General features: G+C 43.4%; 1 protein-coding gene across 1 annotated transcript; it reads right to left on the reverse strand.

Annotated features, from left to right (window-relative positions):
* Window positions 1-7,025: 7,025 nt before the first annotated feature.
* On the reverse strand, window positions 7,026-18,939 carry trpv4 (transient receptor potential cation channel, subfamily V, member 4). Its single transcript, XM_071899697.2, has 16 exons — window positions 18,901-18,939; window positions 17,847-18,301; window positions 16,700-16,848; window positions 15,671-15,823; window positions 14,581-14,721; window positions 12,782-13,080; window positions 12,435-12,614; window positions 12,170-12,328; window positions 11,476-11,568; window positions 11,266-11,339; window positions 10,724-10,889; window positions 10,108-10,174; window positions 9,701-10,005; window positions 9,402-9,529; window positions 8,660-8,781; window positions 7,026-8,529 (listed from the first exon to the last, which is right to left on the reverse strand). The coding sequence occupies exons 1-16, from the start codon at window positions 18,907-18,909 to the stop codon at window positions 8,429-8,431; spliced, it is 2,601 nt and encodes an 866-aa protein (XP_071755798.2). The 5' UTR covers window positions 18,910-18,939; the 3' UTR covers window positions 7,026-8,428.
* Window positions 18,940-20,730: the final 1,791 nt, after the last annotated feature.

Raw genomic sequence — 20,730 nt, forward strand, 5'->3', positions numbered from 1 at the left:
ATAATGTTAGATGTGATCCCCCCCCCCCACACACACACCCCAACTGTAATCCTATTTTTTAGACACATAGGAAGTGAGAAGCTGTAAATGTTTCTTTGTTTGCACTCCATAAATAGACCTGTTTTTCCCTTAAGATAACCCTAGCTTAATCTTAACTATGAGCCTTAAATTTGTGAGCAAGTGGTGTTTGCAGACATGCTACTGTCTTTGAAGGCTGACAAAGATTTCAGTCTAAAGAATACCAAGCCCCTCGACTGAAATTTGCGCAGGAAGCCTCCTTAACATTCCAGTGAAAATTTTTCATGTTGTTTCAACAGCTTAATACCCTAGCCACAGTTCTGATTCCAGCATATTTTCTGTCTTGTAGAAATATTTTGACAGATTTACAGATACATCCAGTCTCTAAATCCCCTCCGTTTGGCTTCTGCATCCAAGCATTAAACCCTGTCACATGATGTTGAAGTGAAGAGGAGACACTTGAGGCAGTGGAGTTTCTGGTGTCTGGCCTTTCCCACCAGTGGAGGTCTGAGGCACCAGGCCTCTCCGCTAATGGGAATATTGGGTGACGCCTGACTGCTGGACACTGCCAGTGGAGAGTATTCATTCACTCAAAGGGTTGAAATCAACCCCTTTTCAAATAGCAAGGGATTTCCTATTTGGTACTGAGAGGAATCTGGCAATTTTGATTTGAGTTCAACAGAGCAAAGTGGCTCTCCTTAAGAAACGGGGGAAAGACGATACAAAAGTCTAATTTTTCTTTTTTTTTTAGCAGAAATGTTAAAATCAATTTCCATGCAGTTATGTTAAATGGAAGGTGGTATTTAGATACTTTTAGGTTCTTTACTTTGCGGTCACATTTTATACTGTACAGGCTCCAAACCGTCTGTCCCCCCGGTCCTTTGCACACATTAATAAGCTCCCATTGATGGGATGCATCCTACCCCCTATAACTCTGGTCCATTCTGCAATTCCCGATTTGGACAATGGACGCTCAGCCCATATTAGGATAATAGAATTAAATTTCGAATAGATTTGTGCCTGAGCCGATCCATGCGAGGCTCACTCAGCTGCAGAGGCGGAGTGGCATATGGCATGTCATTATCTAAGCCCCCCAACCCCCCCCCTCCACCCCCTTGTCCAGGGCCAACAGGGTTCAGCAGCGCTTAAACAAACTGAAGGTTAGGACTGGCTGGCATTGAAGGGGAGGATAGAGGGGTCTGTAGGGGGGTGGGTGGGGGGTGGGGGGGGGGTTTGCTAAATCACAGCCTCCACAGCGTCTCAGAGGGCCTCAGCACCACACCATGGCGCCCGGGCTGTGAGGCCTGCTTTAAAAGCTGGGCTGTGTTTGATCGAGGGGATTTGTTTTCTGTTGGATTATGCATGGTTGCGCCCTGCCTGGCTGAGGGGCCCTGTGCGATGTGACAGATCTCAAAAAAAAAAAAAAAAACGAGTGAGAGAGATACAGGGAGGGATTTTGGGGTCAGAGAAGCCTCGAAGCATCAGTAATCAGGATAATTGCCATGTTCCTGGTGCTGGTTTCAGCTTCCCCTGTTTGGCTCTGTGGCCTCATATTCACATTCAATCTCAAGCTCTGAAGATATCATCTTCTTTCTCATTAAACGACTTATGGGAGACCCCATTGTGCCTCACTTCAGTAAACAGTAGTAAGCGAGTCCTCCATTTGTAATTAAGCTTTTAACGCTCGGTACCAATGTTTTGAGTTATTCTGGCCAGGAACTGATACATTGCAACATCCAAATACCACATGAATGAGGACGTTCAGATCTTTAACATATCAACATATCTCCGTGGCCAGAGACGATCGACTGTTAACCCCCTCCCCCCCACCTACCCACCCCTCAATGTTAAAGACTTTTCAAGGGCACTCGCATGAGGATGGTCCGAGGGCAAAGTGGAGGGGAATCGACTTATACCGGTTGTAAAGATCCCCTAGTAAATCCCAATAAGTCCATGAAGGCCTTTACCCAGTGCAAAGGTCTAGTCCCATATTACGCACCTTAAACACTGCTGAGCAGGAGGGAGAGGGGACAGAGCGCTCAAAGCAGGGTTAGTTCTTTCACTCTCAAAACACCGGGATGGGAGGGGAGAGAGGGATAGAAAAAATAAAGGCAGCTGCTCTCTCTGTAGAGTCTTGGCGCTGCTTCTCTAACCTACAGATGACAGGGGGGAAGGGGGAGCGGGAGGGGGGGGGGGGGGGGTTGCTGTCCCCTCCTCACTGCTTCGCTCAACCTCAGTCATGTCCCCTGGCTGCCCTTGGGCCCCCGGGGCTCTCATCCCTCCTTAACGTCCACTGCCGACTGGAGAAGATAAAGTCATGAGGGCAGCCCTCTCCATTTAGCTCCTACCTAGCAAGAAAATACTTTAATCAATAATTCAGATGATCCTGAGGAGTCTTGTCTAGTTGACCCACCAGCCTTATAGCTGTATTGCACAATATCATTAAAGGATTTGCTGTGTTTTGCCACAGAGGAAGAGCACACTGCTATCTCTTTGGTGGTACTGTATACAACTGGATGGGTGGCATGTGAGTACCATGCGATTTAAATGTTATTTTTTAGCATTATTTAATTACGACACAAGGTGAACTTCAGCACAGATCAAAAAATATATCAGGTTCTGCTTGGGACCTTTTTCCAAAGGCACAGCCCCGCAGCCCTTTTCTAGAAATGCAGCGCAGCAGGTCATAATTCCAGGAGCTTACGGCGTTATATTTCTTCAACGTCACAGCGATGTATGTTCAGCTGAAAAAGCCCACGGCCTCCAAATATTCATCTGTTTTATGTGGTGGGTATATTGCTGTATCCAATCTAAACACAAAAGTCTGGGGATTTTGCTTTTTGTTCCTGTTTCCTTTACTGTTTGTGTGGCTCTCAGAATGTTCCTGTGGACAAACAGGGCTGTTTCCCGAATGATCTCAAATGCACCAACGCTGCCAAAGTCTGAGGGTGCCGCAACCTTGAGAAAATAATATATATGGAAATGGGAAATCTATAAAGCATCTCTCTTATTGTTCTCCCTGCAGTGTTGTATTTATGTTTAAAAATGATTTTGTCTCCTCAGGATGAAAAAATGTAAAGAATACCTTGCTTTTTTGGAAATGATGATAATATATGAATCTTAGATTTCGAAATAAGAAGTCTGAATATAAAAAAAAAAGCTGTAAAATCCTTTAGTCGTGGGGTTTTCAACTTTTGAATGTGCCTACAGCCAAGCATCCCAGTGATTGCTTACCTTCTACCCCTCTCCAGTTCTACAATCTCCCCCTAATCTCCCCACAACCACCATCTCCAATTTGCTGAAACTGCCACTGCCCCCCCCTCCCTCCCCCCCCCTTCCCACACCCAGCCCAACTACCATAGTAGATATTTTGTCTGTTCCCTGCTTTTTGTCAATCTCAGGACTGAAATTCCTTTATTTTAATGTAGATGGTTGGTTTTAATTTGACCTCTCCTCTCTTATGTAATATTGTTTGACATAAGTAAATAAAGCGGATGACTTCTATGCCTGTTCTATGTTGCTATACTCTCTCGCTTAAACTCTAGACCCCGAACCAGGCCTGCTGTAATGAAGGTAAGCATATTAGTCTTAGGATTCAGAAAGCCTCATGGGACACGCGCACATCACGGCCATATGCTTGCCGCCGCAATCCTGTTTTTCACTTGACCTTTGTCACCTTTGTGGTATCAACACAGCATCACAATTTATGAAGGATAAATCTTTGTACTATCATTTGAAAGCAACCATTTGTTTGATCATCATGAAGCAAGAATTTTCTAGGGGACAAGATCAAAAGATAGTATAAGTTTTATTTTCTTTGAAAAGGCAGAGGGAACAATACCCTCTGGACTGTGTGAATGATATTTTTCCTAGATGAGGTTTTGGAGAAGCTCCTCGTAGCGAATCCATGGGAACTTTTAAAGATGGGCTTAGATACAGAGAGGATGAGATAAGGCAAGCTTTGGATTAACTCTCTTCACACCCAATTTACCCAGGTGGCCAAGTAGAGGTGTCCTACTGTGAAGCCTGGAAGCTCAAGCCATGCACAGAGGGAAATGGAGTCAGTTTTCCCAAAGTGATGGTTTACCCATTTTTAACCCTGATTTGTCAGAAATCAAAACAAATCAAAACAGAGCCGCTGATCTCTCACTGTCACACCGCTCCTTGTCCCCTAGTGCACAAAAATAACACACAACACACAGACTTCACACAAACCACATTAACGTAACAGTTTTGCATTACATTTTATTGTCTAATATGTCTATATTCTAATCGCAGGTTGCCAAAAAGTAATAGTATTTATTTGGGAAATGTGTTATTGTGTTTAGTGTGGCCAGTACAATGTAGGCATGCACAAGTACACAAGGAAGACTTACTGAATGGCAAGACATTGCTACAGAGCAGGACCACAACATGCACCCAATGTAAATGTTTAATGACACCTTCAAAAACTCAATATTGAGGCCTTTTTCTCCTTTCTTGCCTGACTCCCAACCTCTCCACCCACCTAAAACATCTGATAAGCCCTAGACTGATGAGCCAGCCGCCTCCACCAGAGCGTGTGGAACTGGGAGACTGCACACTGATTTCATACACGCTCGCTCAGACAGAAAAAGGGCTCCGTGGAGCAGAAATGCTTCTCTTATTAGCAAAACTCATTCACCTGCACGCCACATTGAGTCCCTGGCAATTTCACAATAAATCATGAGAGATGCCTATGGAAGCCGGGCAGCAGGCTGATGCTCCGCCGTGGCCCTGCCCTCGCCTGTCAGTTTAGACACTCTGAATCATTTCAGGTTCAGCTACCTCGTTTCATCTTAGATGAACTGAAAGGTCATCTCACCAGCCCCGTAACCAATATGTCCCCGACTGTACCCTCGCCTCCCAAAGCTCCTAATGGTTGTTCATTCCATTTAGAAATGTCACACCTGGGCGAAATATTTCACTGGTAGTCACGAAATGAATTTCAAGGAGGAAATAATTAGCACTGACTTTTGAGGATGCATCAACCTTTTAGAGATTGCTGAAAAGTAGAGACAGAACTGTTTCAGGAGTTTCCTTTTAGGGGTCTCACTGAGAGGCAACTCTTGTTTCATCATCATTTGTTTTGAAGATGGCTCAATGATGACGCAAAAACAGACTTTTCCAATCCACTTATATTGCAATTTGAGTTAGTGAAATGATCAATGCGTGTAGATATTGTGTGTTAGATCTGAGAGTGCATTTGAAGTGCTACCAATATGTTGAGATGCTTCATTCACCAAGTCAAGCTGCTGGACCTCCGGTAGACAAGATGGATGTTGTACTGAAGCCATCAGACACTCAGGAGTGCTGTTGAGTGAATAAAGAATGAGTTGGCCCAAGTCCAACCCAACATCCGAGACTCATCAGGCTAAACACCTTCAAGCTTAACCGGCTGGACAATAGCTGAACAATTTGTGCTGCCAATGTTTAAGCTAGTTAGTTTACTTAAGACCTTTGGCAAAAGACAGTGAACTTTCCCTTATGTGTGGTTACCAATGAGAGTTCTTACAACATGATCCTACTTGGCCGTCGTTTGGTTTGTTGAAACACATCCATCAGAAACACACATATGCTGCAAGCAAGAAAGCCATTTTGTTAACAGCTCACACTTCCTGTGCAAGACTGCGGTTCCAGAGTTGCTGACAGTGACACTCGCAGGCCCTCGCCCTGCCCTACTTAAGAGGCTGCAGGGAGGAGGGCAGGCCAAGTTGTCAGCAGCGCTAGGTGCTCACTGCTTAGATAAACCTGGAGGATTAGTGGCCCAGTTAAAGTTGGGGCAAAGAGGATTAGCCTCTTCTCTGAGGTGGCGAGAGATTCCCTGTGTCCTTCAGCGCTGCTGGCCTCCGAGAGAGCAGGAGGAGGAGGAGGAGTAGGAGGAGGAGGAGGAGTAGGAGGAGGAGGGGGGGGGATGAGAGTGAGCGGGTGGGTGGGTGAGAGGTGAGGGGTGAGGCTCTGGTCATCATGACTGAGAATCAGAGCTGTAACATTTTAAAGAGTTAAAATAAAGCTGAGGAGTAATGACGAAAGGTGAAAGGCAGTTAAGTGCTGTAAGTATTTTGTAAATTGATGCCAGCTTGTGGTTTCATTAGGAAAACAAAAGCCCATAATTACTGGCCAGGTGTTACAGTAAGGTCAGTGAGACCTGGAGACCATGGGTAAAATCAAATATTTCATAGTTACACTGCATACTAAAAATTATATGACATATTACAGTAATAACATTTAGCCCTGGCAAAGCCATATTTGCAGCTATAATAAAAAAAAACTGATTGTGCTGTACAGTAACTGAAAGAATAGCAACACTGCTGAGAACATTTATCTTCCTCTCTCCTTCGGCTCGCTGCATGCAACACAGCAGAGGAATTTAGACCTCTGCTGCCATCAGCAGGCCAGAGGAGGAACTGCAAATGGTAATTTATAGATGGAGACAGAACTAAACTCACACTAGTAAATTAACAAATATTCACACATGAGGATATTTATACTAACATGGTTAAATCCATTTTCATCTTGCTTGTTAGAATACAAATGTACAACAGAATATGTTGGTCAGACTAACAGAAAATTTGACATTTTCCAGTTGAAACTATTTTTCTTTTTTTTTTTTAATCATAAATGGGTATTTTTCAGCACTTTCCCAATTGCGACTTACATTTTTGCTAAGCCCACTGTGTTGGTATCATTTTACTTTCTCTCACAAAATCATACTTCTAAGTGACGTCTTTTCACAGAACTTCAATATCCTTTTTGGCAAAATGAAAAATGTCCTGGGCATCTGTGGATCCGCAGCAAATATTCTAGGATAAAATCAGTGCTGGAGGATAAAAATAAAAGTAATTCATTGTAAAACATTATTCGGAGGATCTTTAGAAACAGAGGATCTCACGTCGACACACATATTGCAAGAAAGAGTATTACCTTCTTTTTAAAATAAATTCAGTGTTAATTGGATTCTGCAACAATATACTCCATACAATATAAAAAATGCATAGACATGACGCTAAAAAAAAGCAATGTAATTGCAGTGAACAATGATCTCTGACCTTCAACAAAGTTAAACTGATGAAAATGAATTGTATGGTCTATCCGCTCCTTATTCAACTGTGTCATCTAGTACAATAACACACATACATCCGCACATACAGTAGATATGTATAAACAAGAAGCTGTATAGGGCAAGGAGCCAAATGCAATGAAAGCACTGCAGCAAATAGGGGGAAGTACATAATGGCAAGGCCTGAGAGTTGATTATGCAAATACCCCAGCTGCAAAGGAACAATAACACTGGAAATTCAAAGACAAACCATAACATGGATGGCTATTGTCTTGCATTTGCATATTTGCTTGACAACTATAACCTGCTCATCATGCCCATCTTGTTCAGAACAATGTCCTTGTATTCATATAATAATGCACACATCAGAAATTGGCATAGTGCATTGTCTCAGTTCAAATGAAAGCCGTGTTGCCTGCGCTAGCAGTTAAGCCCATTCCCAAGACTTTCATAGCTATGAAACAATTTCATGATTTAAATATGGAAAATGGAGAAAAAGTACATTGTATAAAATAGATGTGTCCTGTTCCTACACACTGAATTCCCAGTCTAAATTATGAATTCCCACAGTTTAAATATTCAATCAGCATATACAATAGAATCTAAACTTTATGGACACAGAATATAGGGACCTCTTAAATAAAGAAGGGAGCAAATATAAGCTGAGTTAAAACTCAAGCTATAAATAAAAATATTAATGCCAAAGCTTTCTTGAAGAAATACCTCCCATTGCGATTACATCTGCAGTTGGCATTTTTTATCGAAGCTTTTGTTTACAGTGCTAATGAAATGATAATTATGCTTATGCTAGCTGTTAGAACACCCATGATTCTGTTTTCTGTAATACTATATTAAGACTGGCAATGCTTTTGCTGAGATATTGTGACGCTCTTAAATCCCTGAGTGATCAGCTGCTGATAACTGAAATGCAGAGGTACAACATACTTTCATATTAAGATCCCTCTACACCCAGTAACTGACTCTTAAAAACAAATGAACATGTTACAGCTCACTGTGCCATTAACCTTTCCTTTTTCTTCTTTCTTTCTTTTTTCTTCAAAATGTTTTCAACGCTGCTTACTATCTTCCAGGTGATGGATTGAGGGATTCTTCAAGAAGTTGTACATCCAGTGTGTTCTCTCCCCTGTGCGCTCAATCCTCTATCCTGTTATACTGACTGTCCTGCTATAATATTTACTATACTTCTACTGAACAAAAGGCAAATGAGGTCTGTGCAAATTGGCACACTTGATGGCCAAATTGTCCCCAGTAGTGTGATCTCACTGATCCTGATGGCCCTCTGCCGTCTCCTCCGTGAAGGACGGCCTCGGGTCAGTGTCTGGGCGTCAGGGGCTCCATCTCCAACACCAGATCACGAGGCCGCAGACCCTTACTCAGCTCCACCGCCCGTGGGACCACTGTGGACCAGCGATCTGGAAGAGGAGGAAAGGAATACAGTCTTTATCACCTGTATGAATGTGTGTGCGTGTGTGTGTGTGTGTGGTCCACATGAACATATGTTTGCTGATGCATTTATTCATGAGAGCACAGTAAGAGTCTCACCCCTCCGCAGGCCTCTGACAGTCTGCTGCACCCCGTTGGCTTGGCAGGTTTCATTCTTGCCCGGATCCTCATTGATTATCCCCAGGTTCTGGTTCCAGTGGCACCAGTTGACCTCGTCCACCCTGACACATGACAACAGGGGATCGATAGTTTTCCTTGCAGTGCCTTAGGTGCTACTGACAGTAATGAGTCATGTATAGGCCTGTGCCGATATGAAAATTACATCGCACTACTATCTTGACCAAAATTATCCCGATATACGATATTATCTCGATAATTACTAATAAGATGAAAACCTTAACAGCACTGTAATGTGCTTCAGCTACTTAAAAACGTATTTATCATATCAATCACAAGACATTTCTCTTTTTTTAAACACATTTAAATGTAAGACTGTAGAAAATATGTTAAATATTTATGTAAAATATTTGACTTGAAAAATTATAAAATGCGGGTTTAGCTTATAAAAATTGTAAGGATAGTTTTAACAACACAAATAAAGATGCAAATAACAGCATCTAAAATAAAGTCAAATGAGTCTCAAATAAAGTGCTACTGGTCTGCATCCACTTTAACTCGGTTAGCAACATGAATATAACCATTTACTAGAGCACTCCCCCTTTTGGGGAAAATAAGGACAGTCAGTGATGACAGACAAGACCCATGGTTATCACGGTCGTCACGGTAATAAAAAGTAGGGGCGGTGTCATAATCGTTATTGTTCCCCAGTCATGTAACGTACCTGAAGCACCAGCGTCGGTCGGGGGTCCCGTCCCAGTTCTTCCCCACAGTCACCATCTCCCCGACTCGAAAAGACTTGCGAAGGCAGACTGGGAAGGAGCGCTCGATGTCCAGGATGGTCGTCGCCCACTTTGATTACATGTCAATAAAACAAGTTTAACATGACTATTGAGAGTATTTATAATATTTTGTGCTGTATTTTCTCTGTCCATGATCGAGCAGTGAGGATTGGGTCTTCACTTGAAGCCTCTCAAAATCCATGATAGGTACGTCTGACTCTTACAGTTCCTCCATGCTCACCTGAAGCTTCCAGATCTTCTTGCTCTCCTTCGACACCTGTCCCACCGTCTCCCCCATCAGCGCGATCAACATGTTGAGCAGCAGCACAAAGGTGAGGATGATGTAGGTGACCAGCAGGATGAGGAACACGGCGGGATACTGGGCACTGTGGATCATGTCCAGCTCTCCCATCCCGATGGTCAGCTTGAACAGGTCCAGCAGGAAGGTACTGAAGGTGTCGGTGTCCCTGCACTCGGGGTAGGTGGGGCAGCCCCCTTCACACTCTGTACCTGGGGCTGGACACACTGTCAGCAGGGACACCAGGGCTGGGGGGTGAAGACATAGGAGGGTGGGTTATGCATCTATGAGCAGCTATAAGATAGAGAGATAGAGATAGAGATGAGATACATGTGTAAAGTAAGGCCTACCTGATGCATATCCAATCATGAAGAGCACGTAAACTAGCAGAAATCTGAAGAGGTCTTTGAAAAGAATCTGAGAAAAAAGAAAGAGATAGATTTAATATCTGAACACCGCGGGATACTGGGTAATGGTAATGCTTAAAGCAATACTCCACTTAGTTTTAACATGGGGGTTATTTGGCACTTGACCGCCATGAAAACCAGAATATAAACTAATCACCAAGATCAGATGCAGCTGGACGAGTCTGTAGCGTTTTTACTTCCCATTCATTTGAATGAGGCCACAAAAATAGGACGAAAACTCACATTTAACACTTAATTTAAATGACGATGGACCCAGGACTGCTTTGTTGTCTTAAAAGCGAGATCTGCTGTTGAATCTGTTCACAAACGTGTTCAATGTCAGTTTTCAGGCTGTTTTCGTGGCCTCAATCAAATGAATGGGAAGTCAAAATCTGAACGCTACAAACTCGACCCGCTGCATCCGATCTTGGGGATTTGTTTATATTCTGGTTTTCATAGTAGTCAAGTGCCAAATAACCCCCATGTTAAAACTAAGTGGAATAATGCTTTAAGCTTGTCATTTCCTTTCATTTTCTATGTCTTTACTCCGTTATCTAACCTTCTGTATCATGATGCTGTAGGTGCCAGTGAGCTTCAGGCCTCTGGTGAAGTAAAGCGTATTCATCCATCCCAGGACAAGAGCGAACACCATCACAGACACATAGGCCTCGATGCCAGACAGGTAGAGAGCGGCTGTGACTATCACCAGCACAGAGTAGATAAAGCTAGAGAGGAGGGAGACACGGTTAGGAAACAGCTGTAATGTCTGTTCATGATACTGAGGAAATACACGAGGGCAGGAGGATGTGATGTTGGCATTTTGGCACTTTGGCGTGCCATTTTAACATAATGTAGGCATCACAGCCACAGTGCTAATGACTTAAATAAACACGGTTCAGAGAGGTGCTCGACATCCTCTGCTCTTTGTTTGGATCATGGGTTTAATTAAAGATGTAAACTATAAAACATGCCAGCGAGGAGGTTGTGGAATTAATTAGATGACTCAATTAAGAGGATGCAAAATTTGCCTCGGGTGAAAGTCAGCGAGAGCTACAGCAGAGGTGAGGAGGGGGGGAGCGAGGGTGGAGGATGGAGACTTACTAGAGCAGTTGAAAGGATCCATCAATAAATAAAGAGTTCACCCCGGGGCACTTCTTCAGGAAGAGGTCCTTAATCTACAAAGAGCAGGAGAGACATTTCCATAATGGCAACACTGCCATTGAAGATTTGAGTTTGATGCAAGAGATTGGGAGACGACAGCGTACAACCGATGATCAAACCATAATGAGGCTACAGAGCCTGTTGACTCACGTTGGTGAGGAAGAAGAAGATTCCCGATGCCAGGGTGACAATCTCTCCACCCATACGCAGGTAGTCTGTGGATGTGGTGTAGGGGTATGGAGGCTGATGGAGGACAAGAGTTAAAACCTTAATGGTGACATTCACTTCAATTCAATCTGAAACATATTTTTGTGTGAGGGAAATTTGGTGTGCAAACAGGGTTAGCAATAAAAACACATAAAACACATAATATATGTCGACAACATAAGGACAAACATCAGTTGATAAGACCAGATAGGGAGTCAATAACTTGATCCAGTGCAATAAATGGTCACTCGTGGTGCAAAATACAAATTTGATACACTGGTACAAGATGCTACATCATTTTATGTGCATATTAAGCTATCTAATGTATAGCACATGCTGCCTACATAAAATACAGAGTTATTATTCTTCAAATTACATAAGCTGGATGGTGGAGAGGTAAATAGTTATTTCCCACTCAAGTATGCCTAAAATCTAGGCATTTTATAATTTATTCTAATAAAGGGGCGCCATTTCCCCACATGCCCCATCAACCTCCCTCCCTGCTTATATAGTGTAAAGGGATTATACAATGTAATATCTTCATGTGGTGTCTTGCACTTGCAGTTCTATTGATCTGTTCCTATGCATTTTAGCTACTATGTTAAATATTATACATTTTCAGTAGTTGTGTACCCACTGTTCCCTGTGCTGGGTGGTAGTAAGCCACTAGAGTGAAGGTGATCATGGTGATGAGGTAGGACACCACGCTGATGTAGAAGGTGACAGCAGCAAACTTCTGCCATTTGGCCCTCAACAGCTCATTGATAGGCTCCACTGCCAGCATCTCATGGCGATTCTGACAACAGGAACAGAAACATTACACTCTAAAAATGTTAAAAAAAAACAAAAAAACAACAGAAATCCTCATTTTGGCACACACAGGCCTGCTCCCTCTGATTCACCTCATTGCGGCTGTTGTAGACGAGGATTTCCAGCACAGACGTCTCCTCTCCACAGGTGTCCAGGGAGGACAGATCGTAGAGGGAGGAGTACACAGGACCGTAAGCCCAGTCCTTAAACTTACGGGACAGGTGACGGGCTTCGTCGTCTTTGATCTCACGTCGGATAATGTGCTGAAAAACCTGGAGGAATATGGGAAGTTCACTGACTTTTCGCTTGGACACGGTAATATTATGGCATGTAGAATTCTGATTATGTAAACTTCTATTACTGTATTGATGTACATTTCTATTATTGAGCTATTACTGTCATGCTGCTCGACACAGTGAAGTGTAATCATCATCCCTACCCCTATCTTGCCCAGCTTGGCAGCCATCATCAGAGGCGACATGCCATCGTTGTTGAGCACGGTCTCCAGGTTGCAGTCTGGGTAGAGCTTGACGCTCTTGATCAGCAGCAAGTCGTACATCTTTGTGAGGAAGCGGGTGTTGTCCCGGGTGTTGTCTGCGATGTGCACTAAGGCATGCAGCACCGTGTTTCCACGGGAGTCCTGGCGCCGCAGGTCTGCCTTCTTGTGTGGGTTCTCGGTCAGGTAGTGCACCATGTCAGGCTGGTTGGTGCATGCAGCCAGTGAGAGAGGCAGCTCACCTGGACAAGTAGATAGAAAGCACTAACTTTATTTAAATTCACAGGAGATTCAAAGAAATGTATTTCAGATTAAAATTAAGCAAATCAACAAGAGGGTTAATTAGGAACTATAGCAGGCTTCAGTATGTTTTTGCAAAGCATACTAAACATGGATCAAAGATTTGACTTAATCCCTGCTATGAAAAGAGCACAATTAGCAGTTGTTTGAGGGAGGGGCGCAATGGGGCCAGAGTGCCAAAAGCAGCTGCTGAAAATGAGCCGTTGCCATGGGTGACAGATTACTTTGTCACCTCACATAGAAACGCTCCTCTTCATGGATTTGCACGGGTGCATGCAGAGCGTTAGCGTGAGTCTAAATCCCATTAGCCATCAGCCCTGCCAGGTTCCTGTTCACCTCACTGCAAAGCTCCGCAGCAAATTACTCACACTGTGCCCGGACACGCTGGGATTTGGGAATGACAACCGTGCTAAGTGCAAATGGAAATCATCTCCTCTGTGATGAGTGTGGAATATAACGCATGAATGTAATCAAATAATAACAATTCGTAAAATTGAGTTTGGTAAAAAAATTAAAAAAAACATGAAATGGAGTCAATAACATCTACCTTTCTGTCTCTCTTTTTCAAAAATTTTTTTTTTGGACTGTAGTATTCAAATCAAATATATCGGCTATAATTACCATCAGAAGGTTAAAAGGTCATACTGCTATAAAAAACATGAATTTTTCTGGGTGTCATGGACTGGTGGAGGGTTGACAGACTTGTCACATCAGCAGAGGGCAGTGTGGAGTTACAGTTAAAGGCTCTGATTTATCCTCTGTGAGTTCAGTGAAAGTGAGGCTCCTTCACATCCAAGACGGAGGATGTTTACTTTTCCTGAACTGCGGAACACAGACACCTTTCTCTAGATGCGCTTCCTGAACGGATGACATCATGCTTTTCTTTTTGGACCACTACTGGTGACAGTTTCTCGTGTCATACTTCAAAAAACTTGTGGGTGTTAGGTGGAGTTCACCATTGGACCTTTGCAATATCCTGACTACATTTGCCCAGCCCAAACCTGCCACATTAAAAAGGGAAAGGGTGGGGACTAATGTCACTTCATTTCACCATGGCAACAGAGGTTTCTTTGCCAGGAAAATGTAGCAAGCATTAACATTTCGTCTTGGCTGCTACTGTAATCCACTTTCATGTCGCAAAACTTTAATGTCAATTTTGCGTCATAAAAGACGTTGAATAACACTTGTGAATGAGAAAGACAGTGAGCCAGCTGGGACATTGAATAAGCAACCGGAAAAGTCAGGGAAACCACAGACACACTACATCATTACAAACTTATGAGGCAGAAAAAGAGTTCTCCAGAGCTCTACCTCCGTCTGCAGTGTTTTATCACCTAAGGTTAGGGGATAAAGTTTGCTAAAAATAGCACAAGAATAGCACAAGAAGCACAATGACCTCTGTTGTTTGCGAGCTAGATTTATGTGCTTCCAGAGGCCGTTACCAAAGTAGAAGTAGCCCCCCTCGTCTCTGGGCTGGAAGAAGCGTCCCCTCGCCTGGGCGTGAACATCAGCCCCCTTCTCCACCAGCAGCTCCACATACTGCTTACAGCGCCGCTCTATAGCAATGTGGAGCGCCATCTGGCCTGACAACACAACAAAACACACACAGTCAGTACAGAAATACACAAAACTGGTCCCTTGATTCTTCATCTTCAAAGAAATCTATGCCGTCTTCCATACCGCCTTGTGTGCTGCCTTCTATTAAAAAAAATATCAGTTGAGAAGAATTCTAATGTAACTTGTTTTCCAGCCAAAAGGAAATTACTTCAAGGAGGTGTGTGGGGTTACACAGTGTTGACAGGCACTCTGTAAGCAAAAAGAGCACAGTCACACTAGAAAAACTCTCGATTTTGTCTTGGCAGAACCAATAAAGAGATTGAGGGTGGAGGTCTTAAAGAAACTGTACTATTGACTCAGAGCCATGAAGGCAACATTTATGTGCAGGTTGAGTTTGTGGGGTCTAAAACTCACAAAACCAGTGCCCATAAACACTGTTGTCAGATAAAACCCTTGTGTTTCCCAAAGAAAGTAAAAAAAAGCAGACATATTTCCACATCGACTACCATGCACTTTTGAAAAATACAGAGTGGGGATCAGTGAGTGGCAAGTGAATGGGCAATTGAGACAAAAAAAAAGATCAGTAATTCACAGCTACAAATTTGGAGGTACAAGGTTTTCTTGTGACACATGTTTTTTAACAACGGAGAAAAAGCCTCTCTTCACTGTTATCCCACAAGTATTAGCTATAGGATACAATGCAAACAAAGGAGGCCTGGATCTTCTCACTTGCAGAGCTGTAAATAGCCATGGCACACATACATAAATACATCAATTTTCCCCATACTGTATGCTCACTGACGGGGCCTGAGCCTCAACCCAGCCTGGCAAGCGTACAGTAACCATCTGTCAGTTTCAACACAGTGGGAGATGAAAGCTGTGAGACATGCTGGTAAAGGTTTGAAATCACAATCTCAAATTAGACCCTTAATTCTTGACAAAATAGTGCTGTTGTTAGATCCTGTTTATCCATACCTCTGTAGTAGACGTCTCTGAAGGGGGTGTTGATGAACTCTCTGAGGTTTCCAGTCTTCTCCGCTACGTCCACCAGGAGTGGGATGGTGTCGTTCTGACCACTGTAAAGGTTCAACAGGGCTTTAGGCAGACATGTCTTACCCGTGGATGGCTCTGGTAGAAACATGGAATAAAAATTAGGAATGTTTCTTGGATTTAGAGAGAGGATTTATGATTTCATTGTTTAGTCCTGTTAGATCATCATATCATATCCATCATATGAAATGTTTCTTCCTATTGTGTTCCTGTAGCGGTAAGAGGGAAGGAGTAAATAAAAAGAGAAGATAGAGGGGGTTTGAGCATTGTTGCATGCAAACAATTAATTATGTAGGGTTTATAAGAACAAACTGTAAAAGACAGGGGTCAAGTAAGTCCATTCTTCACGATGTATTTTCAGTCTGACAGTTTTTTAAATAGTCTCTCAGTCCCTGTTGAACTCCTCTATCCTGAAGAGACAACAGTTTGCTGTGATTTCTCTCTGCTCCCTGTTACACGCCCCACAGAACTTCCCAGACGTCCCCCCACAGACAGGAAGCTGTCCTTAGGCCGGCCCCTGGCAGGACAAAGGCTCTGACATCACCGCAGCTTCCCCCTCTCACGTCCTCCGAGCCAACAGCAGAGGGAGCAGCAGGGGAAAACTCAAAGGTCAAAGGTAAAGCAGCCAGTAGATAGAGCAGAGTTTCTATTTTAGAGGAAAGGGCAGACTTGAGACTTGAGAAATTCTACAAAAAAAAGAGTGTGTGAAAAAGAGTGAGAAATGCATGGCTATTACAATTCACAAGCATAACAAGGATACTTAGTACGTTATGATCGGATTTTCATCTGCTTCTTGAAAATGCCCCTCCTCTCCTTCATGATAACCCAAACACATATCCTTTTGTTCCCCTGCACACTGCAACTTTTCAGTGTTTAGTTGTGAAAGCCGACTGGCAAAAACACAGCAGACAGATATTTGGCGTGGGTGACAACCTTTTACTTTTACAGTCTCACCTTTGAACTCTTCATCAGTGAGCCTCTTTTCGTGACTTTGCAGGTACTCCAACAGGCCCTCCAGGGCCTCTGGGTCGGCACGTGACACGCAATCGAAGAGGAGCGAGCGGTTGAACGATTTCAGCACCTTGGGTGGGTCTGAGCCTGGACTGTCATCACAAGACGTCTCAGCCTTACTGCGTAGACACAGAAACATGTTATACGATACGATACGATACAACTTTATTGTCAGTTTACACTGAAATTCGTTTTGCATCCTTAGGCAATTCTGTTCAAGAGATTAACACACAGATTAAACATACAGTTACACATATGACACTTTTCATAGATGTACAAAACACATGAAACAATCATGATAATCATACATATCACATTATATCCTCTGGATTCAGATCTCAGTTGGCAGCACACTGATTTTGGTTTAGCAACAGGATAGACTGATGTATAAAAGAATTCTTCGGTCTGTTGCGTTTAAATTGAGGGACTCTAAATCGCCTATTGGAGGGTAGAAGTTGATATTCTCCAACCGCGATGTACAATGCAAACTGATTGCACATACTGCAATGTGATCTGTGAATTCCTGTTTCACTTCAGTAACAAACAAAAAAAAGATCACATACATTGTGAATTGAATCCCACTACAGAACAGAACAGACAAACCACCTAAAAGTGAAGTGATGACCCACACCCTTGGCCTGAGCGCTCTAATAAATAGACCTCTCTGTGCATGGGACAGGTAGAGCAGCCAGGAACAGGCAGCAGCCTAAATATTACCTCAACGGCTATGGAGGGATCAACAACACGCTCTCTGTTACATCAATGAATGGACTGAATGAAGAACTGCTTGGCCCACAGTATGTGTGTGTGTGTGTGTGTGTGTGTGTGTGTGTGCATACTTCCACATGGGGCACACCTCTGTCTAAACAGTGGCAGTTATAGAAGGTTTTCATTTTTATGACTAGGTTTTTCCAAGCCAACATTTTGTCCCTGGCAAAATTCCAACCTATGTTCACTACTTTTAATACAGGAAAGCAAACCTTTCTACTAAGAAACTTTAAGAAAACAATTGTTAAATCCTGGAAGCACACATCAGTTGATACCACACTGACTGGTTGCGCAGTTCAGAAACAGCGCGGTCCCATCTCACCCTCTTGGGAGCTTCTTCCTGCGTCTCTTCTGGTTGTTGTTGTGCCTGTAGGTGCCGTAGTCGAAGAGCGAGTCCATGGGCGCTTTCTTGGGGCCTGGAACCACAGTTGACTCATATATGGAGGATTCCAGCAGGTCCATAGGGTTGGAGATGCCCTTCTTGAACGCTCCCTGGAACTTCATCCTCAGGTTCTGCCTGCCGTCCCCAGGCTGGCCGGGCTGAACCAGCTCCTGGGCCGCATCCTGGCCTGTGTCCTGCACTGACGGGGAGCCATCCTCACTCTCAAACAGGTCCGAAAACTCAGACAGAGCGAAGGCAGCATCATTCTCGGGCTGGACGACCCCTCCATCCCCTGAGTCCACAGAGAGGGCGGCTCTGCTAGGAACCGAGAGAAGGGTGTCCGCCTTGGTCAAGGCCACATGGCACCTTCTGAGAAGAGTGGCAGCAGAACGGCCCTGGAAAACACCACAGCAAGACACACTGAATGAGCCGCATGTCCTTTGGGTGATCGGTGAAGTCTTGGCCATATGGAAAAAGAAGTTCAGACCTGATCAAATTTGATCTAACATCAATGATAGCGTGAAATATAATGACTTGACTTGGTGCATAATCCATAACTCATGCACTCATTCACACACTCACACATTTAGACTTTTCTTTCTGCTCTCAATATTGATTGCAAACAGGCAAAATTTGAGGAGTGAGACCCTTAGGAAAGTATGAAAAAAATATGATCTTGGGCCATTTTGACTTGTTTGTATAGTATAAGTGTTATACTGTAAGTATCATAAGTATCATTTTTAGACTAGATTTTCAAAACAGAGGTAAAAGGGTGCATGGTGACTATGGGTTCCTAGATATTGGCCAACATGACAGCCAGTATTGATGGCCGACTCTTCACCTCGTCCATTAGAGCAAAGTGGACAAAAAAATGAAACTATTCCACCAAAGTGAAATATCGCTTTAAGACTGCAGTGACAGAAGTGACCTTGGAAATTTTCCATTTGGGGTCTGAAGTAGATTTTAAAGTAGATGACATTTAACCCCTCTGTACCTCATTCATCCCTTATATCACACTGAAGTGCCAAATTCCTCTTCGGGGGAAACTGGAAGTGATGCTGAAGCATGTGGACGTCCTGCAGGAACAAAAAGGAGTTACCATGACATGAATAACTGACACAGATGTACAGACAGATTCTGTAGGTCCTGAACAAGACAGAAAGAGCTCTATCTTTTGGGGACTGGCATCTCTGGAAACCTTAGGAAAGGACTGATGCCAAAACCAATAACATTGCTGTGAGTGTTGCCGCTCATTAGACAGGAGGCCTTGTCTTCTCTAGCAGGACAGACTCACATCACCTGTACGTCCAGCCCAGACACACTCTACAACAAAATCATTGCCCCTACAGATACACACTACTTAAACCTGCTGTATAGTCTTACATTTCCCCTATCTCCACAACATGCCGGCCCAAAATGTGTGCTCCAAGAGCTGTAGTCTGACGGATGTTGTGCTTTCCTGAGTCTGCTCATGAAACTGACAATTTAGCTAAGCCAGACTGTGCTGTAAAGGAGCAACAGTAGACCTGGGGTCCAGCTAAGGGGAAGAGCATGACTCACAACCCTGTCCCACACATGGGATTATCATGCCTTTACACTCCACTGGACATTTGATCGTAAAAAGGCAGTGGAACAAAGAGAGGCTTCCCTTGATAAACTATTATAACAGACCAAGAAGAAATGAGTGAATCATTTATCGGGGGCGTTTAGGGGCAGAGAGAACCCATATTTAATCAGTGCATAAACCCATTAGAGAGATAGAGCAGGATCATAGGACATGAAGTACAGAAAACTGTGTGAATGTTGCTGACTGACTCTAATGTCTCCTCAGAGACAAGAGACAAGCTGTGGGACTTCCTCCTTAGTCCTGGTGGATGTGACATTATCCAGACCAGGACAGGGTCTGCCTGGAGGGTCTGCCTGCAAGCAAATGGCTGCTGGAAACGGGAGTGAGCCAAAAAAAATAACATCTGCTGTTTTTAAACTAAATGTATAGATCTAGTCTCTGTCAGCAAGACTCAGCTCCACCACTGGAATAGTCAAAATAATATCTTCAGCGATCTTCATTCATAGTTGACATGAATCAGGCAGCCAGGAGCCATATGGGTTGTTATTTTGCCCTCTTTGCCCAAGCAGTGGCTAACATAAACATCCACAGAGATGTATTGATTGTGACCATGAAAGGAGTGTGTACTGGATGAACTCTAACAAGCCATGCCAATTTTTGAAACTTAAAATAGTATTAAAGTAGGAAATAATATTACCCTATTAAATAGTATCATTAAAGTATTAAACAATAGCAAAACTGTGAAACATCAATCGGGTGTTTCTGCAAGAAAAACTCTGCAGCAGAGAAGGAAACATGAATTGATGAATTGAGTTATTAACCTGTCTTTATTTCTAAAATACTAGTCAGTCAAAATCATCTCTCTTTCATAACACAAATGGGTTCAGAGGCAGCTGAAGTAATATTAGATCCGAGTTGCTTCTTACCTTGACCTAATCAGTGGATCTTCTTTTTTTGAAGTATACAGTTTCAAAAGGTTGTTGATGATTTGATGAGCCGTTTCTTCAAATGAAACTTTGTCGCGGATGTTGAGCGGCTCTTCAGGTGTAACGAGCTTTCAGCCGGATGACATCAACTGCTTCAACTAAAACTGCAGCTCTGCTCTACTGCCCCACCGCCCCACCGCCGGCAGCCCACTAAAACAACGGAGGCTTTTACAAAAATTTGGGGTGGGACTAGAGACTCAAGTTAAGTTCATGTAGTCAGGAGTTGGGCCAGCCGCCGCATCATATCGTAAGAGCCCGCAATCAAACGCAT

Source organism: Centroberyx gerrardi, chromosome 8 (assembly GCF_048128805.1).
Source record: "Centroberyx gerrardi isolate f3 chromosome 8, fCenGer3.hap1.cur.20231027, whole genome shotgun sequence".
Lineage (NCBI taxonomy): Eukaryota > Metazoa > Chordata > Actinopteri > Beryciformes > Berycidae > Centroberyx > Centroberyx gerrardi.

Coding starts and splice junctions, on each gene's coding strand:
- trpv4 (XM_071899697.2), bottom strand. Junction 14,722..15,670: donor CAGAGACGTCTACTACAGAG/GTATGGATAAAC, acceptor TTGTGTTGTCAG/GCCAGATGGCGCTCCACATT. Junction 12,329..12,434: donor TCTACAACAGCCGCAATGAG/GTGAATCAGAGG, acceptor TCCTGTTGTCAG/AATCGCCATGAGATGCTGGC.